General features: G+C 39.8%; 2 protein-coding genes and 1 long non-coding RNA gene across 4 annotated transcripts in view; 1 reads left to right on the top strand and 2 right to left on the bottom strand.

Moving 5' to 3' along the window:
- Positions 1–20,529, top strand: part of LOC147872313 (uncharacterized) — a 160,660-nt gene extending 140,131 nt beyond the window's left edge. The window contains exons 2-4 of the long non-coding RNA XR_015537438.1: positions 15,832–15,908; positions 19,200–19,270; positions 20,370–20,529. This is a non-coding gene — a long non-coding RNA (uncharacterized LOC147872313). The remainder of the gene's footprint in view (positions 1–15,831; positions 15,909–19,199; positions 19,271–20,369) is intronic.
- On the bottom strand, positions 1,820–14,605 carry LOC110829401 (gamma-glutamyl hydrolase). The gene is made up of 7 exons (XM_022063090.2): positions 14,449–14,605; positions 12,612–12,735; positions 11,122–11,172; positions 10,002–10,231; positions 9,398–9,504; positions 4,338–4,566; positions 1,820–2,100 (listed from the first exon to the last, which is right to left on the bottom strand). Exons 1-7 carry the CDS (start codon positions 14,534–14,536, stop codon positions 1,973–1,975), a joined length of 957 nt encoding a protein of 318 aa, XP_021918782.2. The 5' UTR covers positions 14,537–14,605; the 3' UTR covers positions 1,820–1,972.
- LOC110829402 (gamma-glutamyl hydrolase A) lies at positions 17,194–25,060 on the bottom strand. 2 transcript variants are annotated; one of them, XM_022063092.2, is made up of 7 exons: positions 24,898–25,059; positions 22,538–22,658; positions 21,639–21,689; positions 21,129–21,358; positions 20,528–20,634; positions 18,301–18,529; positions 17,194–17,506 (listed from the first exon to the last, which is right to left on the bottom strand). In XM_022063092.2, exons 1-7 carry the CDS (start codon positions 24,986–24,988, stop codon positions 17,382–17,384), a joined length of 954 nt encoding a protein of 317 aa, XP_021918784.1. In that variant the 5' UTR covers positions 24,989–25,059; the 3' UTR covers positions 17,194–17,381. The 2 variants fall into 2 exon arrangements, with proteins under 2 accessions (XP_021918784.1, XP_087213394.1); XM_087357268.1 differs by lacking the exon at positions 21,639–21,689 and having other exon boundaries at positions 24,898–25,060.
- Positions 25,061–26,114: the final 1,054 nt, after the last annotated feature.

The following is a 26,114-nucleotide window of genomic DNA, read 5'->3' as shown; positions in this document are numbered from 1 at the left end:
GGTAACCCCAGTATTCATGTAACTTTGGCGGGAAATTATTTTCGCGCCTCGATTCCCTCGTAATGTATTATTCCATCCTACATTGGAACCAATTGCACACACACTGGGTGACCGTGAAATACACGGAAGAGGTTGAAAAATAGCTAAATATGACGTAATAAGGGCGTTCTGCTGAAGGGGGGGAGGGGCCTCTTCTATGCGCGAGTTTGGCAGAACGTAATAAAATACTGTCTTAATTAATGGCATCTTCTCAGTTCATCTAAAAAAAATTTTGTGAAAAAAGGGTTTAATGCAAAAGGAGATTAATACAAGAGCAGTGTTCCTCAAGAACACGACTCTTATGTTACATACACAGCAAATTAAAATACTTGCACGTGTGTTCTTGTAACCACATTCTTTTAGAATAATATTTTATTAATGTATTGTAAATGTTAAATGTTAAAAAATATATTGGGCTGGTAGCTAAACAGGATTTTGATTTTCCTTGGTATTTTAATGATATTTTCTATTCAAATGTGGACATTATCAGGCTGTGTAGCGGGGCGGAGACCCACTACACATTTCTGGCTGAGGTATGTTATTTATAGCGACCATTAGACAATATGATGCAATTAATTTCGCAGTTTCATTCGCCCAAGGTTGATGTTAGTTGAATCAGATGGAACAGTAGGTGAATCATGTTGTTACATCGTCTCACTGCGCGTTACAATTGAACAAACACTGTGTTTGTTCAACGCTGGGTGGTAGAACGATCTATTTTATTAGAATTATAAATATACTCGTGCATCTGCAGTACAGTATAGTACATTAAAATAAAAATTTAGTAAATTTCTGATGGTACAATTGCCACGTTACATTTGTTCGACTACGTAAATTTAATAATTTAAGGACAAATCTTGTCCAAATAATAGTTAATAATTTGGGCTATTACTTTGCTGTTTAGCTTGTTTTGAGAACCGAAAGGAATTTATAAAGAGACAATGTGAGTGACATGTTGGTTATTGTCTCGATGGGGTGAGACCATGTCTTCTTTGTAAAGAGTCGCTAATGGTCCATTTTTTTTCCATCCCCCATGAGATACAAGAGAGAAAACGAAGCTGTAATAATACTGATATGGGAAAAGCGAAGGACTAGTATAAATAATTATCCCAGTGCCAATTTGCCCAACAGATTTCTTTAGAAGTTAATAGTCGATCAGGTGGTGGACACCGAAGATCATTCTTAATCAGTCACTGATTATCCGAAGGCAAATTAATCCAGTAGGATTTTAGGTTTTCGTGGCGGATGATGGACGCATCGGCCTAATAAATGAGGCATCAAGGACCTCTGAAACGTCGATAAACTTCTACCAGACTACACGGCGCAACAACCCAGTAGACAGCCATCTAAACTTTCTATGCTTTTCTCATTTCTTCTCTGCTGTGCTACATGTTCCGTCAATCTCACCGCCCTTAATCTGATCGTCCAGTAGTGTCACGCAGAGTTCGAAAATACGTTTCACATCCATAGAAAGTGATAAAATCAAAATATTTCTGAAAAATTTCTTGCGCAAGAATTATTCTCATGTCGTACCGGAAATCCTCGAATGTGAGCCCAAAACCGTTTCCCCCGTTACCCTGCCACAGTTCGCGTCCAGGCCGACGTTGGAGGTGCAGTAGGCTGTGAGATTTTTAGGTTCTCACGGCGGTGAGTATTAAGATGACTGTGTTCGGGCAGTCTTGTAGAAATTGATCGACGTTTCAGAGGTGCAAACTACCTCCACCGCCCTGATGTTTGAGGAAGTAAGCAGCTCTGAATTATTTTCATAGAATGCGGGATATTAAAACATATTTTTACATTTTATTTTATTGTGTATAACTAGTTCATTTCATTGTGCTGTTGTCTACAGTACACATTAGTAGTCAGGTATCTGTGTTAAGGACTGTTCAAATTCGGGCTTTCATTTGACCTCATTCGCAACAATGAACCAATGTCAGTCACTGAAGAAGTAACATTGTTCAAAAGTAGAATCATTCTTCCCTGTGTACGTCGGCTGATAGTTATAAATCAAAGCTGCCTCCTCGTCGTCTTGCGAGGGAAATTGGTGATGGTTCTTTCGGGCTGTAATCAAAGACAAAGACAAATTATGAACAAACATTAAACAAATTGGAAGTTGGGACATTCCATAAAGAGACAGATATGAATTACTTAGGTAATTAATGAGGTCATTGATTCATTTAGGGCGGGGTGAGCAGATGATTTACTGTGGTGACTGAGGAGCTGAACCCTGATCTTCATCAGTGAAGGTGTGGGCGATGAGGAAGTCCGATCAATCCGACGTATTCCAGTTCAAAATACATTAAGCTAAGTCATTTACAGTACCTAGGACAATACTGTGCGTTTCGTCTACGTCACTGTCTTGCGAACAGAAGAAAAAGTTGTCAGTGGAACCACGGTTCCAGAGAATTTGACGTAAATACGTCTTTACGGAAAGGAAGTTTATATATTGGCTTTATTCTAAATATTTCCTTTATACATGCTTTACAATTGAGATAAGTTTGATTAAGACATTGCTTATTCAACTTGAATTAGTTACGCTTAAAATGGGTCTGTGGTATTTTAATGTAATGTAATAAAATGTAATGTAATGTAATGTTTTATAGGTAACAACAATGCCGAGTAAACAGATGACGTTTCCTAGGTAACATAACAATGCAGTTACACTTTTTCGTAACACATTTTCGTTACACATTTTTGCCGAATGACCCTTCCTTACAGACGTATTTACGTCAAAAACAAATGCACGTCCTATGTAAGCTGAAGGCATAACCGACGTAATAAATAAGACAGGGATCAGTGACGTACTGTCGCTGGGAAATAATATTGCGTGTCATCCTTATCTACTGCAAGGTGACTGATTAAAGTAATCAGTCACCTTGCCTTTTACACATATCCCCCCCTCCCCTCATGTTTCTGACTACATTGCTTCCAGATATAAGAGTGAAGGAATGCCCTTGTGGCCGCAGCGTTGCAATATTTGCTAAACGCGCGCGGGGTTCGTTTGGGAGAAGCAAAATTATCCATTCACAACAAATTAAACTTCAAGAAGTCACAGTTAAAACACCGACACCCGTTAACTCTTCTTGGGAAAGCACAGTACTGCACTCGAAATCACCACGTGCACAAGCCATGCACCTGCTGTAGTGGCTGTTCCGTCTACCGTACACTATCCCGCTAATTATAAAATAAAAATGCATTCTATTGGATGAAATTTAAACATTTGAATAAACTCTTCACACTAGTAATGTGCTAAAAATTGCTTGAAGTACATTCTTTCGAAACATAGTCGTACTACAACTCTCGGTTTTGTAAATGAGAAAATGTCCATGGGGGGGTGAGAGAAATGGAAGTAAAAGCTTTTAAGGACCCGTGCGCTTCGCTCTTAAATCTGGATTGTTTATTGGTGTTTATATATTTCTCTTGCCACAAATAGCAGCAGGTGGACTACAACGACGCTGTTAATGAATAAACAGTTTGTTTTGTTCGTTTTTGACATCCACAAGGATTCACTTCAAGTCTTTCTTGCCACGAAAGAAAAAAACAGCATGGTCTTTCAGAGTCATTTCTAGTACGTAAGCCAGCACGTCATGTTTTTCGACAGTCGTGTTTATTTTTGGCCATGCATTATGTGTAGGTGATACACAGAAATCATGAACGTGTGCAGTGGTCTTCTAGGTGATGGCACCGTGTTAAACATTTCGGAGAAAAATATCGCGTCCATCTTCAGGATATGTGTCATGACGCGGTGTCGTCTTGTAATATTAAGTAGTTTACAGCGCAGCTACTCTTAAATCTCAAAACGTGAACTGTTGTTACTGACTTGTTTATTGTAGTACCCGGTGATGTACGACAGAGTTACGGTGATTTCTCAGGTAAGAACAGAGCAAGTCTTCTGTTTGTGTTATCATGGCCCATAACAATGATTCATATACACCGTGAATGATAAGTTTTGGGAGGCCAACGTGCACGTTTTGTAATACTACGTCATTCTGTGTTGAATAATTTACCTGACATCACAAAACACGTACTGTTAATTCATTCACTAATTATTCATTTTGTCCGCAGTGTGATTCTCATATGAAGACAACTGTCTTTGTTTCCTGACCTCGATGTTGCCGGTTACATTTTAAGACAGTGAAAGGGGACTTTTATTTCAGTAATCTGATCGAAGGTCGTTGATATCGACTGTGGGTCAGTTTTCGATGTGGGAAGTACCGAGTTATCTCTCTCCGCGTTTGTAATGGTCAACGAATGAAAGCAGCGAACAGAGAAAAAGACGCGGGAAAGAAAAACGTTACCTTCTTTTACAAAGAAGTTCGCAAAGTACTGTTGCACCAAAATAGCGTTGGCAGTGTGTGGGATGTATTTGGTCGCCTTCCATTCGAAGGAGTTCTTTTCAGGGTGGAACTGTACCCCGTAGAAGGGGTGTAGTTTGTGTTCGAAGCTGGATACGAACTCCAGACCTTCCGAGTCAGTGTCGACAGCCGTAACTTTCCAATCTTTGTCCATTCCCACTGCTGTTAGATTCTGCAAATGAAAGATTGTAAGACTTGAGGTTCTCACAGCGGTGAGTATCAAGATTTCTGTCTTCTGGGTTATTGCGCTGTGTAGTCTGGTCGATGATAACCAACGTTTCAGAGGTCATACTGCCTCCGTCATCAGGGCGATGAATATGCCAATAGGGTGTGATCCATACAACTAAACTCACCTTTCTCTCTCTACTTTCTCTCCCTCTCCCACTCTCGCCCACGTGCTACCATTGGTCCACTCCCATACCTGCTCCCATTGGCTCGGGGCAGGCTAAACCTTTCACTTCCCTGCCTATAAATCCAACTCCTCACACCCTATTGGCATATTCATCGCCCTGATGACGGAGGCAGTATGACCTCTGAAACGTTGGTTATCATCGACCAGACTACACAGCGCAACAACCCAGAAGACAGAAATCTTAAATGAAAGATTAATTGTCAGTCAATAATTGTTAATCATCCCTTCAAAGCCTGGTGATAACTTTTCATTACTTTTTTTTTTTAAAAAAAATAATAACTAACTCTACATTTTTCATGTGTTTCTTTTGAATTTTTGTGTATGAACAGCGATTATTTGTTTCTTAAACAACGTTAAGAAACTTAACTTTGCAACGATGAAGTGTAGTGTTTTCTTTTGTGGGATGGATGCGATTATTATTTGAACAAACTTCTGCAGCTGGGAAGATTCTGACTGCGTGTTCTCCCCCCCCCCCCCACCCCAAACGTTGGTTTCTGCTTGCAGAACCGCAACATCGACAATTTCACACATCGTTTTAGCAGCCTTTTGTACTTCTGTTTGTATACACAGTGGACTCAAATAACTGCGACCTTGAACAGCGCTGTAAGAGGTGAAGGGAAGAAGATCCTGTCTGAGCATGGATAGTGTAACTCAAAATTTCCCTTTTTCAGTTCGACACAATCGATTGCATTTTAATACCCTGACTTTTCCACTAGTGTATTTTGTGAACCGAACGGACTATAAACCATTGGTAATGCAGACACACTCCTTTACCCTCACGCGCTACGTCTAACTTCTAAAACGTAAACATTTCACATCCGATAGTACAAGGATGTTCTGTCAGTTCGCGGTCTTCGATCCTCTCCCACGTATGTATTTGTAACTGGAAACCAAGCGCGGATTTATTTTGAGGCCACTGTACCCAGCTAAGTTTCCTTAAGTTCGAGTTTCTCCCACGTAATCCCTGTCATCGCATGTCTGCCACAGTACATTACTTCATCTGTCATCTGTCGATATAAACGCTTGTCTGTCATCACGATTTCTTTGCGGTAAGTGCAAGAGGTGAACCCAATAAAATCAGAGGGCATTAAGCCCGTCTCCAAAACCATTGAACGCATATCAAAGGAGAATCATAAAGCTGTTGACCGAAATTTATTTTGGTTTACACGGGATATGTATAAGAAATGCTGATACAATTTTGACCTTGACAGAACATGAAGGGAAGAGGCCTCTTGGAAGACCTAGGCGTAGATGGTAACAATACGAAATCTGAAGGAAATATGGTGGGTGTGTGGGATATATCTATAGGATTTTAGGATTTCATGGCGGTCAGTCCGAAGATGGCTTTCTTATGGGTTGTAGCGCCGTGTAATCTGGTAATCTTCTAACAGACTACACGGCGCTACAACCCAGAAGATAGCCATCTTGTGTTCATCCAGTTCAGGATAGGGTCTGGTGACGGTATACGAGGTGCGATCGGAAAGTTTCTAGACTGCGCCTATAAAAACCCGTACACTTATCTCAGGTATTAAATTCATCCATCACCCTCGAAGTAGTTCCCCTGGCAGTGAACACAACGATCCCAGCGCCGCTGCCAAGCCTGGAAGCATCCCTGGAAATCTTTCTTTGTCAGCCTGTCAAGCACCATCTGCGATTCTGCCTGAATCTCTTCTATCGTCTCAAATCTCCTTCCCTTTAGCTGAATTTTCATCTTTGGGAAGAGGAAGAAGTCACACGGCGAATAAGGAGGGTGCGGGATGACGGCCATGGTGTTTGAGGCCAAAAACTGCCGAACTTTGAGGGCGGTGTGCGCTGGCGCGTTGTCATGATGCGTCGCATGTGGAGTTCTTCCTTTAGAATCAGCTGACAGGTCCCATAGCCTATCCCAACAATCTCGTACAAGTCGTTGATGGTACGACGTCGATCTTCGTGAATGGCCTGCCGAATCTTCGTAACATTTTCGGGCGTTGCGCTCGAAGATGGTCGTCCAGAACGCTCGTCATCATCGACAGTGGTTCGGCCATTTTTAAAACGTGAATGTCAAACAAAAGTTTGTGCACGACCCATTGCGGACTCCCCAAATGCTTGCTTTAGCATTTCATAGGTTTCCGTAGCCGTTTTGGCGAGTCTTTGGCAAAATTTTATGCACACGCCATTCCGAAATCGCAGGAGGGTCGGTGTAATGCACTACCAAAACGCCCGTAACTAAGAAACAAATTCTAATTCGATGATGCCGGCTGGCACACTGATTCACTATGAATGTAGGCCGCACCCCCTAGCGGTAGAAGCTCGTACTACATCCGGTTCGCCCTCTATTGACACAGTCTGGAAACGTTCCGATCGCACCTCGTATTGTGAATGCAATAAGGAAATTTCGGGTTCCATGAAAGACGATAAATTTATTAACAAGGTGAGTGACCGTTAGCTTCTGAATAAGGACTCTGTTCTATGGATCTATTAGTATAGTTAGTTCTGATCTGTCTTCTGTAATCTCAAATATTATTTTCTCAATGCCTCTGCAAAAACTGTTCATTCTTCTTGCCACAAATATACATCTCTCAATTTTGTCTGCAGCTTTCATCTGAAGCTTTAGTGAGATGGTAAATATTTAACAAAATATAACACAGAATAAATTTATGGCTATCATGACGTCTGTTTCTGTGTATCTGCAATTAACATCCAAGCAAATGTCGTATCATGGTACAGATGTGGGCAAATAACTTCACATTGCTAAGAAATTGAGAGCGGTTCTATTAGTCATGAAAACCTAAAAATTGGAGCACTTGGATAAAAAAATACTCTATATCAATAACATTCAATTGAACGTTCGCATATAACTCACACTGCTGTCAAGAAATATAACCCGAGAGAAATGTTTTCAGCAAGGCGTGGCCAAGACTTCCTCCGTGACTGTCAATTCGACCAGATATTACGCAATCACGTAACTTTGGCAGCAGTCTCTCTTCTAATATTTTCTTACTTATCACCGCATCCAGTAATATCTCTAACACACGCATGCAAACAACCTGGGACAATAAATTCGGTCGCCTTAACAGCATCCTTGACGCAAAAGTAAACACTGACATCAATGTTGAGGTCGCAAATCAGCTGTCTTAAAAGAACAATTCGTTATTAAAGTACAAGGGAATATAAACTCCGTTTGATAGCAACTTGTTTTGCCTACTTTTGGTTGAACGTCTCCTTCCAGCTTCGTGTTAGGAAGTCCTAGTATAATCCTCGGCTATCCTGCTTTATTTCACATAGATTTCCAGTAAAATGCCGAGATAAGACCTTAAACATCGATACGCTTACTTATAATTTTCAGTTTGTTATTCACTAATCTATAATTCTACGCTATACGAGGTGCGATCGGAAGGTTTCAAGACTGCGCGTATAAAAACCCGTACACTTATCTCAGGTATTAAATTCATCCATCACCCTCGAAGTAGTTCCCCTGGGAGTGAACACAACGATCCCAGCGCCGCTGCCAAGCCTGGAAGCATCCCTGGAAATCTTTCTTTGTCAGCCTGTCAAGCACCATCTGCGATTCTGCCTGAATCTCTTGCCGAAGACTCGCCAAAACGGCTACGGAAACCTATGAAATGCTAAAGCAAGCATTTGGGGAGTCCGCAATGGGTCGTGCACAAACTTTTGTGTGGCATTCACGTTTTAAAAATGGCCGAACCTCTGTCGATGATGACGAGCGTTCTGGACGACCATCTTCGAGCACAACGCCCGAAAATGTTACGAAAATTCGGCAGGCCATTCACGAAGATCGACGTCGTACCAACAACGACTTGTGCGACATTGTTGGGATAGGCTATGGGACCTGTCAGCTGATTCTAAAGGAAGAACTCCACATGCGACGCATCATGACAACGCGCCAGCGCACACCGCCCTCAAAGTTCGGCAGTTTTTGGCCTCAAACACCATGGCCGTCATCCCGCACCCTCCTTATTCGCCGGATTTAGCTCCGTGTGACTTCTTCCTCTTCCCAAAGATGAAAATTCAGCTAAAGGGAAGGAGATTTGAGACGATAGAAGAGATTCAGGCAGAATCGCAGATGGTGCTTGACAGGCTGACAAAGAAAGATTTCCAGGGATGCTTCCAGGCTTGGCAGCGGCGCAGGGATCGTTGTGTTCACTCCCAGGGGAACTACGTCGAGGGTGATGGATGAATTTAATACCTGAGATAAGTGTACGGGTTTTTATAGGCGCAGTCTGGAAACTTTCCGATCGCACCTCGTATTATCTAAGTAGCTGAAAAAGGTCGTTAGTAAAACAGGAGTCGTCTTGGAATTATCTATATTTCTGTGCTCAAGGCTCATCATTGCCCTTTGTGCATTAAACATGTCAGACAAAAATCTCGCTCCATTGTCATGTTTGTAATTTTAACGTATTACAAGATATTACGAACATATTTCGTAAATAGAAGAAAGGCACAAGTGATGTGAGATTTTCAAGGTACCGGGTATCAACAACCCAGAAGGCAGCCATCTTTCAAACTTCATGTGTCTCATTTATAGCATCAAATTAAAGAGAATTAGATGTAAGTGGCTTGCGTATAAGGTATTAATTATACTGTCACTTACCGTCTCAGTAACACAGAAGTGATGGAAGTTCACAGTGACGTTCTGTGATGCTAGGATGTTCAAAATTTTCTTCGGGGCATCCTCATACAGCCTACTGTTTTTGTACCCTGAACACAAATTTTTATGTCAATAAGAAACTCACGAAGTTAATGTCTGATGCAGGGATATTTAATTAGATTCCAGTGGCCGAATGCTGCGGTTTCGGAAATACAACAAGGCAGACAGAGACGCGAAAAATGGAAAAAAAAATTAATATTTAAATTATTCTACGTTCTTTAAAAATATTCCAAATGCCATACAGGGAGAACTCATTAATCCCAGTTTCCTATTGAACAAACTTCTTATTCTTAATGCCTTTTAAATAATATATTATTTATAACATCGTAATAAATTGTAAATAAGACTTTCGGGTAGCTTACTAGATTCGTTAGCAGACGATTATATAATCGAGTTGTGGTCGAGTCATAATTTATTGCTTCTGATAAAAAACCATGTAATACTTTTTTATTTAATCTTTGATATGGTATTGGTGATAATGTTGATCTTGATTACATCTGCACAGAATAAGATGTTGGAGTTACGGTGAAAATTAAAGCTGACCTACCTAGCTTAAACTTAAGTGGCAAGGCCACATTTTCCGAATCGCATGCTGTGAGGATATTATGTTGTCGAGTAGCAAGATAGGTCAGAAGTTCGAATCCTAGGCATGTACCCCATACAGGAAAATAATCCCCTGCGTTGTTTTTCGATACGGCACGTTGGTACAGTTTCCAGGCTGCATCAGCGTATCCTCCAGACGCAGAGAAACTGGCAGCTCCTCCAGGAAACAGAACCCTGAGGGTTGGAAAATAAAGAGAAACTCATATAAATACAAGAGTGTTGAGACTGGTAAAAGTTGCAATCCAATCTTCAGCTCATTTAGTTCTCGGAGTGCGTACTATTGAGTTCAGAAATATTGTCTTCCGTCTCTTTTCTATTAACTTAACATTAAAATATATAAAACTATAAAAATACATACTGCTTTATGTGGATGTAAAACGTGGCCTCTCTCCATAAATAAAAATTATGAATTAAGTAGAATATTTGTATCTGATAGTCAAGAAGAAACAGGAAGTCGAGTAAATAAATAAAAAGAACTGATCTCTCAATATGTATTAATCACAAAATAATATTATGGTCAGCAAATCAAGGTCGATGATATAGGTGAGGAATATAGCATGCATTTGGTAACTAAGAAATATATTCAAATTCTGTAAAAATCAAAGTTTAGAAAGGAGAATACGTATCAAAACAGAAATAGTAGGGTGTGGGGGGTATGGAGTGGATTCATCTGGCTGTAGGGACCAGTGGCGTGCTATTGCAACCTCACTTATACGAAGATTCGAGTATTATATTCAACGTATCACAAGCATGAATTACGTTTCAACGATGTTTCATTAACCATCGGTAAACAACATCCACTTATTTCGTTCTGTGAAATATCAGTATACAAAATGGCCTCTCAGATGCAGAATGAATTTTTGTATGTTTGGTAACTGCGGCGATTTTAATAATTTCGGATGAGTCATTACTGTTATCAGTCTTGAATTGGCAAGTCAGCACACAGCACATGGATTTTGTGGCATGTCGATTATATAAATGTACAATTCATCACCCATAACGAATTATGCCTTATAATTGATTATAACAACATTCTAAAAATAATATCAGAAAAAACCACTTACCCGTTCACAGTATCTATCACACTTTCATAATAAGCCTCGGTCTGGTTAATTCTGCAAGAAATAAAAATGACAACAAAAATAAATAATTATGTTCTAGTATGAAGGCTTGTCTTATTCTGGTACGCGGTACGTGGACTTCTAGAAACCCATTCCATATTTAAGTAATCAAATCATAGGCTGTCACAATCACTTAGCTTGACTATCGTAAAGTTAACTAACTAACTAACTAGATGGCTTACCGAACCCGAAGGTTCATCACCGAATTAACCAAAGCCCTCCTCCGGACCCTGTCCTGGGCCAACAAAATCCAGTTTCCTTCAACTCCTATCTCCCATAGATCCCGCCTGAGATTATCCTCCCATCTACGTCTAGGTCTCCCCAGGGGTCTCTTCCCTTCAGGTTTCCCAACCAGTACCCGGTGCACACCTCTTGTCCCATCCATGCGCGCTACATGTCCCGCCCATCTCACTCTTCTCGACTTAATCACCCTCACAATACTGGGGGAGCAGTACAGATTTTTAAGCTCGTCATTGTGCAATTTTCTCCACGCCCCATCGTCTTCCCTCTTAGGCCCAAATATCCTCCTCAACACCCGATTCTCAAACACCTGCAATCTGTGTTCCTCCCTCTGAGTGAGAGACCATGTTTCGCACCCATACAAAACAACAGGCAAGATTACCGTTTTGTATACTTTAATTTTCAGGTTCTTAGAAATCAGACGGGAAGACAAAATATTTTGGACTGAGAAGTAGCAAGCATTTCCGGAATTTAGTCTCCTCCTAACTTCCTCACAAGTATCATTTTGATTTGTTATTGTTGTTCCCAAATATTTGAACTTTGTAACCCTTTCAAAGGATAATGCGACAGTTTTTGTGGAAGTGAGAACTCTTCCCGAGTCAATGAGTTATGGATTTACGTGTCTTTTCTAAGTAATGTGGTTGCAGCTGAAATGGGGAATCTCACATTTTGCTCTTTGTCCAAGTAGAATACCAATCCTTAAGTTCATTCTTCCATTTAGAATTCGCCTACATTCTACAATAATTATCACATTATCTTTTTCATTCCTAAAATCTGATAACTCCATTTTATCTTATTTGTGACTGAAATTCAATTGAGATATGTGGACTGGCAATAGACGTATACTAAAATAGCTTATTGTTTAAGCATGTACCAGACTTTAGTTGTTCTTTTGTCATGTCAAAATTTTTAAAACATCTTACAGTTTACGCTTGATGATAAAGATGATATTCGGTTAAATACATGATCGAAAACACATGAGAAGTCGGCTGGGTGACTGGAGCGGGTGACCATACCGCGCATGCGCACTCCGCCTGTTCCTATGCCAAACACATTGTCCCACTAGGTTCCTGTAGCGCATGCATTGTGCATTACTGGGTGGACGCATGTTTTGTGAAAGAATATACCGTACCCTCTCCTCTCCCAGCGGACTTCTCTTTGTGGGCGGACAGTAGCATGTAAAATGCACTTACTTGATTGGTACGACTCTAGCGCCGGCTTCTTCCACATATTTGACATAAGATGCGGCGATGTAGCTTGTGTAATTACCTGGGAATTTATCCTTCATATAATCCGTTAGTTCTTGTGATAGGATGCCTGTCGGCAGTGAGAATTATGCATTATTAGAATCTACTAATTACAGCGACCTAATTATGAAATTATATATGATGCAGAACAGTTAGGTATGATAATGCAAATGTCATCATACTTAATGATGACGACGTTGGTACTTATAAGAAGAACAGTAATGATGAATCAACTTTATAGTGCAAAGTATTCCTTGAAAGTTAAAAAGACATTCGGTCGGTCAAAAGATTTTGCGTTTGGAACACGAAAATTTATAAGTGAACTGACAAAATCCCACAGTTTGACTTTACCCTGTGGAGCTGACTACAGACGTCAATTTAATATCACACACCAATTTAACTCTAATGTTTTACAAATTATCTCTTCCCTTGACGGTTTCCGGCCAACATTTTAGATGTATTTCTCTTTTCCGTAATTCATTATGAATATCCCAACAAGGAAAGACTTCTTCTTAAATTCTATGAGGTCATATGAAGTGCCAGGTTGCCTGTATAGAAGTAAAATTTGGACAGTGGATGAAATAAATAAGGGCAGATTCGATTCAGGTGAGATTCAAATTGTAAAGATAAAGAAAAACAAATAGTCATAGTCAAACAAATGCCTGTCGTTGCTAGATTTGTCATACTGTATAAGAACAGAAAAAATGTCATTTTTGGTGGTAAATGCCAGCTTCTGTAAAAATAGCCAACAGAATGGAAAGTGATTGTAAATCACAGCACCGAGAAATATAAGTTCGTTTTATGTTAAAATACATATGGTCTGTAACAATTCACACGAGAGGTAGCCTGATTCAATATACACTTTTACCTGGAGCGTCCGAGGAAAATGAAAAATTTCGGCTAGGTGAGATTTCAAGTTCTCACGGCGGCGAAAGTCGTTTCAGATGTGTTTGCTGCCTCCATTACCAGGTGTCGCCGGTTCGAATCTCGACCGAGTCTATCCTGACAAACCCTTTCTGCGGTTAGTGTAAAGATATTGCTTTTATGTAACGAGCTAGTAGCTTTCCGTCGATCATGAGCGACATTCTTATCTCATTCCGCTTAACGCTTGTAACCGTGTCATACAAAGACTTGAGAATCAATGACCTGCATCCGGGAGATAACCCCTTTTCAGTTTTCTTCCGTTATTCGAGCCCCGTGTTACAACTGAAATTTATTATGCATGAAGATTTCTTTTTCTCTGTAGGGTTTGAGGTTTTCACGGCGGTAAGTCTGAAGATGGCTGTCTTCTGACTTGTTGGATCGCCCTGATGTTGGAGGCAGCAAGGACCTCTGAAACGTCGGTAAAATTTTACCAGGGTACACGGCGGAAACCTGCCACGGTGGTCTAGCGGTTAGAACGCTGGCCTTGTAATCCTGGGGGTCTCTGGTTCGATTCCCGGCGGTGCCCGAATTTATAACTTGTGTTGGGCAAGGCCGTGGTCTAGGCAACACGGAGTTTTCCTCCGTGGCATCCCAACAATTACTCCATTCACACACAGAAGAAGGCAATGGCAAACCACTTCTGGATCATCTGCCAAGAACGTATATGAACAGGTCCCAGTCCGAGAAAAGGATGGAAGGATCCTGTTCATATGGACCTGTCGTCAGACAGAACACTACAAAAAAAAAATAAACACGGCGGAACAAGCCAGAAGACGGCCATCACTCCTGGTCTTTACTTCTGCAGCTGGATGAACGTAAACAAATAAACTTGACTGCAATCATGTGATAGATACGTTACCTATAATTGGGCGGTTGTTGAGGGGAAGCCCCGAGGCACTGCCACAGAGAACAGCCACGACCAGCAGCACCAGCTCTTGAGGTTCCATTGCGACGCTACTAGATGCTGTGTCGGCCGGCGCTGGACAGAGGCGATGTCGAGGCTTATCTCTTGTCAGCTCAGTGCCCGCCCTAGGCAAAGTTTCGCAGATAATACTGAGATGTGTCATGGTCTATTTGCAGCCCCTTTTCCACCCTCGCTTTTTATGCAATTTTCTTATAGATTTCGTCCCTGTGTCATAATTTATATTCTTTTTTACATATTTCTTATTTTTCTATTTTTTTCTTTATTTTGCTTTCTGGTCCTTTGCAATCTCTTTCTGTACTCATTTTTCTTTCTTTCCTCTTTTTTCAGTTTTTCACACTTTTTCTTCTGCTATTTTTGTCTTCTTTCTTTGTTTCCTCCCTTATTTCATATATTGTTTCCTATTATCTTTACTTCCTTCTTCTTTCTTTGATACTTCTCCCGTTCCTTTCATTTATCTATTTTCTTATTTTATGTATTAATTTCATTCTTTCTTTGTTTCCTCCATTCTCTGTTTCTTTACATATCAATAGGTAGGCCAGTAAAGTGGCTGGATACGGATTGGACGGCCGTGGTTCCATTCTTTGAAGAAGGGGTGTCCAGGGGCTACTCGCATGGGTTTCGGAGGCCCTTCCCCTCGGGAACAAAGTCGGTCACAGCGTGAAGCTGATCACTGAGTGTCGAGTGGACCGTCATAGCGCGTGTAAAACAGGAAATCTATGCATAAGAAATTTAATTTCTATGATTTATACGAGGAAATCTTGTTTTACTTGATAAGAGGCAGATTGTTCAAGGAATGGTTTGACGTTGCAGTACGGAATAATTGAAGAATTCAAGAAAGAATCTGTTCTGAACAAAAACAGAATCAGCACAGGGTTTACTGTTCGCAAACATGGCGAGAAACAGCTGGAAAAATATGCAAAGTCTCTAGTTTACAGTTGCATATGGTTTGTGCGTTCATGAGACACTCTATGTACTTGTGTGATTTGAGGTCCTGACAGAGGTGTGTGGGAAGATGGCTTCCTTCTGGACTATTGTTTCGTGCAGTCAGTCTAGTAGAAGTTTGCCGACGTTTCAGAGATTCGTGTTGCTTCCATCCTCACTTTCTCGTTGCAGTGATGATGGAGGTAACAAGCACCTCTGAAACGTCGGCAAACTTATACCAGACTACACGGAGCAACAGTCCAGAAGGTAACCATCTCTATTTGAATTTGTCGAGGTAGTTTGTACCTCATATAACCAAAAAGTGGTAGCCATATGAAATGTTATTTTTAAAGAAAAGTAATTTTGTTGTTACAATTAAGTTTATTTTTGTTTCAGGTTTCAGTAATGCTGCATATGGCTACATGCAGTCACAATTAAGCAAAGGACCATCAAGACTTGTGCAGGGTCTGGAGGTAAAATGCTTTTACTTGTCTTTTGCATTCGCTTGCCATCCTTTGTCACGAGATTGGAAGACCCTGCCAATCTCAGTATTGCGGCAAGTTTAAACCCTGCTACTTCTGACTTCCTAGTGAAGGCCTACGGGCTAAATTCACGAGATAAAGCCGAATATATTAATATTTTTTAATAACCGACCTTGTAATGAACTCTGCTAACCTAACCAAACAAAGCCAACCAGTTCCATAACACCCATCTTGCCAATTATATTCTATATTTTCTCGTTTTTGCAAGTGGTGATTCCTCCATCAAAATTTTGAGGCCTATGCATGCTGTGTCTCCTTACCTTATAGACACATACCCAGACAATCGCAGCGTATTAGATTTCACTGTCCTACCGATACTATATGACCTTGATTTTCCTGTATAAATTCATCAAATTTCTCGTTGTATAGTATCGTAAATTATTCGTTTATTTCAAGGTATACTTTGTTCGTTTTAGGCCCAAATGTTTTCCTGAGAATTACGATTTCAAATTCTTGTTAAGTTCCGTCCTTTCCTCTAAACAACAAGATGCCTGTTACAGAAACAGAACTGTTAAAAGAACAGTTCTGTTAGTACAACGAGTGGCGTAGAATATGTTGGAAAAATAAGATGGAACATGAATATTTATGTCTTCTGGGTTGGTGCGCAGTGTAGTATGTTTACCGTCATCAGGGCGATTAATCGTGGCAGTATGACCTCTGAAACGTTGATAAACGTCGACCAGACTACACAGCGCAACAACCCAGAAGACAGAAATCTTCATACTCTGATGACGGAGGCAGTATGACCTCTGAAACGTTGATAAACGTCGACCAGACTACACAGCGCAACAACCCAGAAGACAGAAATCTTCATACTCATCGCCCTGATGATGGAGGCAGTATGACCTCTGAAACGTTGGTAAACATCGACCAGACTACACAGCGCAACAACCCAGAAGACGGAAATCTTCATACTCACCCACTGTGAAAACCTCAAATCTTACAAAGATGGAACAGCTTATGTGAAAGATTTGACGTTCCTTTACAGAGTTCTGATTGTTGTCAACTGTGTGTCGATGCAGTGTAGTGCTGTGACTCTGTTCACCCATGTCTTCAACCATGAAGATGAAGGCAATTTGTCGCTCCGACCGACATATTATTTTTTTAGGCTTATGTAAAAACTGGGCAATTTCAGTTCTTGTAACCGTTATAAGTGTTCGTATTAATGTTGATATAGTTATTCATTCCTTCTTGCTAGTTTTTAATTAAACACAAGTCAAATAAGATGTAAATTTATTCAATATAACGTATTTTATCGTGAAAATTTCGCTTATCGTTCGTGCCGGATCTGAGACGAAGAGTACATAGTCTAGACTTTGGTTTCATAATATGACATGTGATTACTTTTATGTGTAATACGTCTTAACATTTGACATTATAGAACTACGTGAAAAGACGTATCAATTATATTTCGAATTCGTAGCATTGTTCAAAAACTGTACGATCTATAGTATATTTCGCAGGGTAGTTGTAGATAAGATGTATTCTTTCTTCAGGCTCGATCGGGAACTTGTGGGCGTTCTTTCTGGCTGTAAAAGAATAAAACGTTTTAGCTTACTTTACTTTATTGCAAGAAAATATACGCTTACTGTATCCGTGTGCCTGTCACCCTTAAACCAATTGGAAATCTTCTTAAAATTCTGTGTCAACATCTTCTTTTATAGGAGAAAGCCATTTTTGTAATTTATGATTTCCTGCACGCATGGAAGCCGTGATAATACATGAGGTGGGAACGATAATTAGTGCCATCTGATACAAATCTCTGGTTTGGAATCTTGAGGGAACCAGGCCATTTGGAAGATTAGGTATGAATGATAAGATAATATTAATATGGACTTTATGGAGGCAGGGTGACGGACGATAAGAAACATCTTACCCAGTGACCTGCTCTTGTGAATGATGTAATGAGATGATGATATAATGAAAGTTTAATAGCGGCGAATTTCTCGATAGTTGTCTCCGTCACCAAATTGCATGTTTGAAGGCCACAAAATGACACCCGCCCATTACCGCGCGACCAGGACAGCGTTGCCTGCTTTGATACAGTGCGAGATTTGAGCTGTCTTCAATCACCTGGGCTTCGCTGTTAGTGTTGCAACTTTGTAATATTTGTTGTCACCCTAAAGCCTGCAATTTTGTGACTGTTACTGTACTTAGTTTAAGAGTATCAAGGATTCGGATTCATACAGTAAGTTAAAATAAATTTATAAGATTGGAAGCAACAGCAATCAATTAAAGGATTGTCTGGGAACAGCACCTTATGGCGCGTCAACTGACATGTTCCACTGTGATGTCTGAATTTTTTTAGCTTCATATGTCTTACCCTCGTTTACGAAGAAATTTGCGAAATACTGCGAGACTCGTATGGCGTTTGCCGAGTGAGGGTGAACTTTGCCCTTCTTCCACTCGTAAATATTCTTCTCAGGGTGAAACTGCAGTCCGTACAGTGGGTAATTTTTGTGCTCCAACGAGGATATGAACTTCAAGCCGTCCGAATCCTTGTTCGTTGTCATAAATTGCCATTCTTCATCGAGATGCAGTTCAGTGATGTTCTGAAATACGAGCTTCTCATTAGCCTGGTTACGTGGGAAGAAGACCCTTCATAAACCCACTTAACATATTTTGTCTTCGCCATCACCTTACTCATTTGTCAATTTACCCGTGTGCCTGATGGAAACCAGAAGTGTGTATAAAATTGTGGTTAATAAAATATTTTCCGGGTATCAGCCATATCAGTATAAATCTCCAACGAATCAGGGACGTTGGTGATTTTTAACCAAATGACACACTAGATAGTCCAAGATTTTAAAAATGTTTGTCGCTGTGATATCATACAAAACTATGGTTGATAAAATTAAAGTGAGAATACAGTTTTAGTCACTTGGCCATTAATATTAAAAATTGTCATGGAAAAATGGGTTGTGTATCTGTAAATCCAGTAGGGTAAAGTGGTGGGTTTAGTGATCACACTGAAGAACATTCTGTTTCATGAAACAATAATTTTTTTGGTTCTCACTGTGGCGTATATGAAGATGGCTATGGCGGTGACCGCCCTGATGAAGGAAGTAGAAAACACCTCTGTAACGCTTGTAAACTTCTACACGGCGCAAAACCCTAAATACAGCTATCGTCAAATTTTTCTTTACTTTCTTTCATTAATAACAGTTAGTTACTTAGAGAATTAAATGCTTATTTGTCATTTAATTGGTTTGTTTGTTACAGTAGAGAAATCCGTCATCCGAATCGGACTGTAATACCAGAAGACATTTACAACAGTGTCGTTAAATAACCAGGTAATCAGTCATAATTTGCCATATTAGATGATGCTGCTTCATTATTCGGCGTATTCAGTACATATATTTGTACGTGGAGTCGGGTTAAAGCCTTTTTCCAGGCTGGAGCCACATTGCTTTTTCTCAGACGGACCACTTAAGGACGTTAATTGAAACGCCTTCGCAAATTTATTATAATGTTACTGAGTTATGCCCATTGTTACAAACGTTATTCTATAATTTTAATAACAAAATCAGTTATTAGTTAGGTATTGACACTGATTTTGTTTGAGTAATATTTCAGTATCGGATTTAATTTCTGTTTACGTAATTTTCGTTCATCAGTGAGACGATCGTGATTTGATGTCCATTATAAAACTGCACTACAGTTGCTCACAGAGACAGGTAGGCCAACTGTTAGACACTGACGACGTGTTTTCTGACAAAGGCGTTTCTCATTGTACGGAATGACTCAAAGTTACAAAAAGATGAATGGGTCCACACAAAACATATGTGAGGGCCACATGCGGCAGTCTGATGAGAACTCTTTGCATAGACCCTGAAATTTGATCATAAAAAGGCTATTAAAATTATAAGTGGAATTTATTACAATGCCTTCTATTTCCATGTGCAAATAGTCACATAACACTAATACACAGGCATTACAGTTAATAAGCCAGGATTCGGCGACTTTATATTTTGCGTTACACTGTGACCTTTAAATTACCCATTTACTGAAAGCTTAAATATCATCAGAGAAGTTCATAAACATTATTATCTCAAAAGAGATCGAAGTACTAAGGTTACGGAACGTAACACTGAATTCGCTTCAGTACAGTTGGTATCAAAATTTTCAGTATCTCCCCCCCCCCCCTTTGTTCTGACGCCTAGATTTGTCATACAGTTTGTCTTTTCCAGAAATATTATTTTCTGTTTGTTTGACCGAGATAAGAGTTCACTTTTGCGCCTGCGTTATAAAGCAGAACAAAGGTAGAAAATTTCATCCGAACTGACAAAATAAATGACAGATGAATGAAGAGTTTGTATATTAATTAAATCAACAATTGTAGAATAAGGAAAAATAAGGCAAAAGCAAATTTAAGTCTATGGTTCCGAATAGGGTTGGGCACTGGTGAAACCTAATCATCAGGGCGATGAGTGCCTGATGATGGAGGCAGCAGGTACCTGTGAAACGTCTGTAAATTTTACACGGCGCAACAACCCAGAAGACAGCCATCTTCACACTCGCCACCGTGAGAACCTCAAGTCTCACTTTACCTTCTCTGTTAGACAATATCGATGGAAATTGGCGGTCACGTTTTCCTTTCCCAATATTCCTATTGTACTGCTAGGTGCATTTCCGAACAATTTACTTGTGAAGAAACCTGAAACAGTAAAGAAAGTCTTTCAACATATCTTGGCACATACTTATTACTTACCATTCATTATTTTTCATTTGTTGTTTAAATTACACCAAATATTAAAAAAACAACGAAAAACTCTAAAATGCATTGCTTTTTTGGAAATTGGCACTGTCTTTGTCTTTAAGTGAGAAGTAAAGAAGGAACTTATTCCAAGGCCAGTGAAACAAAGCTAATTTTTTTATCAAGTGTATGTTTAGGTTGCTAAGAACTAATTACTTCTAAATTCTTTAAAATGTTTCCATCTGCATAAAGAGACGAACAGAAATTATGAATAAAAACAGTAATTATGTAACTTATTGAAAACGAATCATAACCCAATAGATAACGATGGATATGAGGATTTGTACTTCATTAATCTGAATATCGTGTTCTATGACAGAAGACGAATTTCTTGACCAGCTGAGCGACTGTTAGCTTCCCAAGAACGACTATGCTCTGTGCAGATGGTAACTTACTTCCTGTAAACTGTAAGGGCAGAGCTTCGTTGTAGCTGAAACATCTGGCGCGATGTTCCACGTTGTTGGCGGCCAAGAAAGTAAGCAGCTCAAACCCGAGGCAGATTCCCAGCACAGGGAAGTAGTCGCCAGCTTGGTTCATCTTCATTGCGTGATCAAACAGCTTTCGACCAGCTTCTGAATATCCACCGGGTGCGTCAAATTGTGCATCTCCGCCAGGAAGTAAAACTCTGTATGACAATATAAACAGCAATTCTAGAGTACGTGTTTTCCACTGTAGAATTGGGTTATATGTATTGTTTGCACTATGTGTATAAAATGAAAGCGTAATAGAGTTCGCCGAGTTTGTCCGTACGTGTTTCGTCTTGGAAAACAGTGAACGCATGTGGTACCCTGGCCTGGTGGGTCTACAAATTAGACCCTGCTGGCCCGCAGTCAAGAAGAATAGTATCGCAGGTTCGTAGGACGTAAACTCAAGAACCTCGTTGTTGATCGCTGATTTAAACTTACCCGTTCACATGATTGGTTATATTTTCGTAATATTTGTCCGTTTTGTTGATCCTGAAAACAAAAAAGCGATGTACAACAAAAATGTATTACCTTTATTGTAAATATCTGTTGATTTAATTTGTAGGGTTTCGTATTCGTGGTTGGAAGACCTCATGACAAACGGGAAGACTTAAACCGGATGGAACTGCGTTGAGGTAGGTGCTGATAGCGATTTTTTTTTTGTTGATGATGGTGATGAACAAATTTTCTGGTTACTGGGTGAGTATAACCTGTACGATACCATGTACTTAATTGGTTATTCAGTTAATCAGTTAACCTATTAGTAAGTCAATTACTCACTTAAGTAGCTCGTTAGACATTAAATTACTCTGTTTGCCACGCAGAGATTTTGATACTTATCTTGAATTTGAGGTTCTTAAGACGATGCATATATCGATTGTGAATCTCTTTGTTTTAACACCGTGTGGGCTTGTAGTTGGTTACCACTGTGTCTGAGGAAAGTACTACACAAGTCTTCAGGGTTGACTGAAGATAGAGCTTTTACGATCTTTCAAAGCGTTGGAAAGCTTCACAGCCAAGAGAAATACGATCGACTCAATATTTGTCTGTCAGTAATATCGTTAGACCTAATTTGCCTTCAAGAAGTTCTTTATTCGATGTCTTAATTACTCCACGTGTGACCTGACAATACGTAGCAATGAAGATTTCTGTCTTCAGGGTTGTTGCGCTGTGTAGTCTGTGTATGTCGATGAATTCATCGCCCTGATGACGGAGGCAGTATGACCTCTGAAACGTTGGTAAACATCTACCATATTACACGGCGCAACAATCCAGAGGACAGAAATCTTCAAGCTCACCGCTTTGAAAACATCAAATCATAAATACTTAGTAAGACTTACATGATTGGAACAATCCTAGCCCCAGCGCCTTCCAGGAATTTCACGTAGGAAGCTGCAATGTAGCTAACATGAGTGTTTAACTGCGGATCACTCTCCAATACTTTCTCCTGCGCAAGTACACCTGGCGACACACGTCATTTCGCCCATTAAATTACACAGGATTGCGAATGTTGATTAAATACATCGCGAAACGTTTCTTAAATTTGACGAAGTTCGAAATTATAGTTTACAATTAGATAGTCTTCTCGTTTTAGGTAGGCACAAGTTTTAGCTACGGAATAACCGAAACGATTGCAGTAGAGCGTAAATATAAAAGATGTAATTACACAGAAATAGCATTCACATTAAAAGTGAACAGCCATAAAAGCCTAATATCTTCTGTGTCCTCTTTAGGGTAGTTGGTACAATAGGCACAATAAGACTTCACTAATTCGAACTGCTTCTTTATTTTACATATTTTACTTACACAAAATGCAGAATTATCCTAAAATGTGGATTTAATCCGTTAAAGCACATAGTTAAACTGTTCCACCTGCTTAACAGTACCAAATTCTGCATTTGCCCCCCCCCCCCCCCACACAGAGTGTATTTATGAGTTTTGTATGATTTTCAGGGTAAACAGCTAGTATTTCCCGAAAAGTCAATTAACAAATTGATTATTTAAATGGAGACACGTTGTGTTTTTCTTTGACGAACTGATTTAATGCGTAAATACTCTTTAGACGAGCTACGGCTTCAAACATTTTTATTTTTTCATAAATTAATCATGTTGCTGGATTCTGAATAAATATTCATTATTAAATACGACTTTAAAGTGTTATATTATACGGAATTATAACTCTTACTCCGAATTAGTGAGATTTTGCTGATAATTCAATAAGATATTAACGGCTAAGATCCTGAAAATGAGGTCTGTCAGAGTGAAAGTTCCAAATCCTTGATGGTTTAGGAAGGTCCGAAGTGGTTTAAATGGATTTATATGACTGGGAGTGCTATAAATATATTTGCAGGAATAAATTACCAAGTATTAAATTACGAAATTGCAATTTGTCTTGATTTTTAATTATTGTGCATACATACGAGGTGCGATCGGAAAGTTTCTAGACTGCGCGTATAAAAACCCGTACACTTATCTCAGGTATTAAATTCATCCATCACCCTCGAAGTAGTTCCCCTGGCAGTGAACACAACGATCCCAGCGCCGCTGCCAAGCCTGGAAGCATCCCTGAAAATCTTTCTTTGTCAGCCTGTCAAGCACCATCTGCGATTCTGCCTGAATCTCTTCTATCGTCTCAAATCTCCTTCCCTCTAGCTGAGTTTTCATCTTTGGGAAGAGGAAGAAGTCACACGGAGCTTAGAAAGGAAGTTGGGGTCGGTTCTTGCAAGATCTTTGAGCTCCTAACAAACGAGAAGTCGATTCTGCTTCTGGTCCTCAGACAGGATGCGTCGCATGTGGAGTTCTTCCTTTAGAATCAGCTGACAGGTCCCATAGCCTATCCCAACAATGTCGCACAAGTCGTTGATGGTACGACGTCGATCTTCGTGAATGGCCTGCCGAATCTTCGTAACATTTTCGGGCGTTGTGCTCGAAGATGGTCGTCCAGAACGCTCGTCATCATCGACAGAGGTTCGGCCATTTTTAAAACGTGAATGCCACACAAAAGTTTGTGCACGACCCATTGCGGACTCCCCAAATGCTTGCTTTAGCATTTCATAGGTTTCCGTAGCCGTTTTGGCGAGTCTTTGGCAAAATTTGATGCACACGCCATTCCGAAATCGCAAGAGGGTCGGTGTAATGCACTACCAAAACGCCCGTAACTAAGAAACAAATACTAATTCGATGATGCCGGCTGGCACACTGATTCACTATGAATGTAGGCCGCACCCCCTAGCGGCAGAAGCTCGTACTACATCCGGTTCGCCCTCTATTGACACAGTCTTTAAACTTTCCGATCGCACCTCGTATCTGTTGCTGAAGGGCTAATCACATTACAGGCACCACACATCTCACTTCAGAAATTGTTATGTTGCGGCTATAAATCTTGTGTTCTGCATCCACTTTTTGTTCGGCAATCCGTTTTCGACAAAAACAACATCTAATTTGAACTTTATGCAAAACAAACGACGCCAGTGAAATTCGAATGACAACTTTGGTGTCTAGGAGAAGACAGTAACCAGTAGAAAATAAGAAACAAAGAACTAATACTCTTACGTTTCTGAATCATAAAAACAACTCAAAATTCATCGAAAAACTGTGATCAGATGAATTGTACCATATTTATTCTTGAAGCTGCAGTGCTGTTAAATAATAATAAAAATAACACCACATTGCTTTTCAGCAAAATACATTTAAACAATACCTATAATCGGATGATTGTTTGTTGTTGACTCCACGCATGAGCACTGTCCGATGACGGACAGCATGAAACAAAGAACGACGGTGTTGCGCATTGTTCTGAACACCGAGCTGATGTAAGTTAACCCAGAGCGAAACTGGTGTGTTCTGCACTTCGTCTTGTCTTTGTATTTGCATAGGATGACGTTACTAGTGTAGACGGCAGAGTTGTAAATTAACAACAGATAAGCTTGAGACCATCAACATTTGCACATAACTCTTTCGAAAGTTTCTTACAATAAACAAAGAATGGGTTTTATTGACTCAAAGTGCATTGGAATTAGCACGTAATGGGAGAACGTCCATGTTTGTACTCACATTATGCCTCCTAAACTGTTAATCGGATTTTGGTGAAATTATGTGTAAAGATCTACATTAAAACTTGGCGGATTAATTTAATTTTGTGTTTAATTACGCTTTTGGAGTTTTCCATCGCCTAGTTTACAAAATAACAACGCTTGAAGACCTGGATTCTGCTTTCGTCATCAGGTAACAATTTAAGAATTACGTATAGCTTATCTGTCATTTCCTGCAGAAGCAAATACACTTTTATCACTAAGAAGTCTGAAAAATACATTTAAAATAAATATTATAGCTTTTAACTTTCTATACGTTTTATTTCCCCTAAACGTATTTGTAATTTTACCTCGGTAACCTTCTAACATGTCTGATTCTGTCCATTCGATGGCCTGTGAATATTTTAAGATCCTCATTGGTAGTTTAAGAGCATAAAGGTGCCTAATACGATCCCCTATACATGCCCCTGATATGTCTATATGCATGTCTTTAATACTGTCAAAAGAGGCGTGTTAATTCATACCTATAAGAAAAGTTTTTTGAGTCACAGTTTTAAATTCGTAAAATATTGTCATAAGTAAAACATTGACTATATAGACGCCCATGTATATAAACACACACATATTATATATATATATATATATATATATATATATATATATATACGCCTATGTACATCCCTATACCATTAACCACATAGGTCCCCTTGTCCAATCAAAAGTAGACATAATGGTCTACGATCAAGACTACTTTACAGCTATTATACAGGTGAATGGTCAAGGTATCTACACAGCAATTGCACTGGTATTATAGAGGCTCTCTTATAGCATTATAGTGGCCTGGGGTGAGGGCCATTACAATGGACGAGGACAAAGGACCCCGTTC

This window comes from Zootermopsis nevadensis, unplaced genomic scaffold (assembly GCF_977971745.1).
Source record: "Zootermopsis nevadensis isolate Lab colony 2312 unplaced genomic scaffold, Znev_1.0 Znev_ptg000028l, whole genome shotgun sequence".
NCBI lineage: Eukaryota > Metazoa > Arthropoda > Insecta > Blattodea > Termopsidae > Zootermopsis > Zootermopsis nevadensis.
The sequence above is the reverse complement of the archived record's forward strand: the minus strand, read 5'-3'. Positions and strand labels throughout refer to the sequence as shown.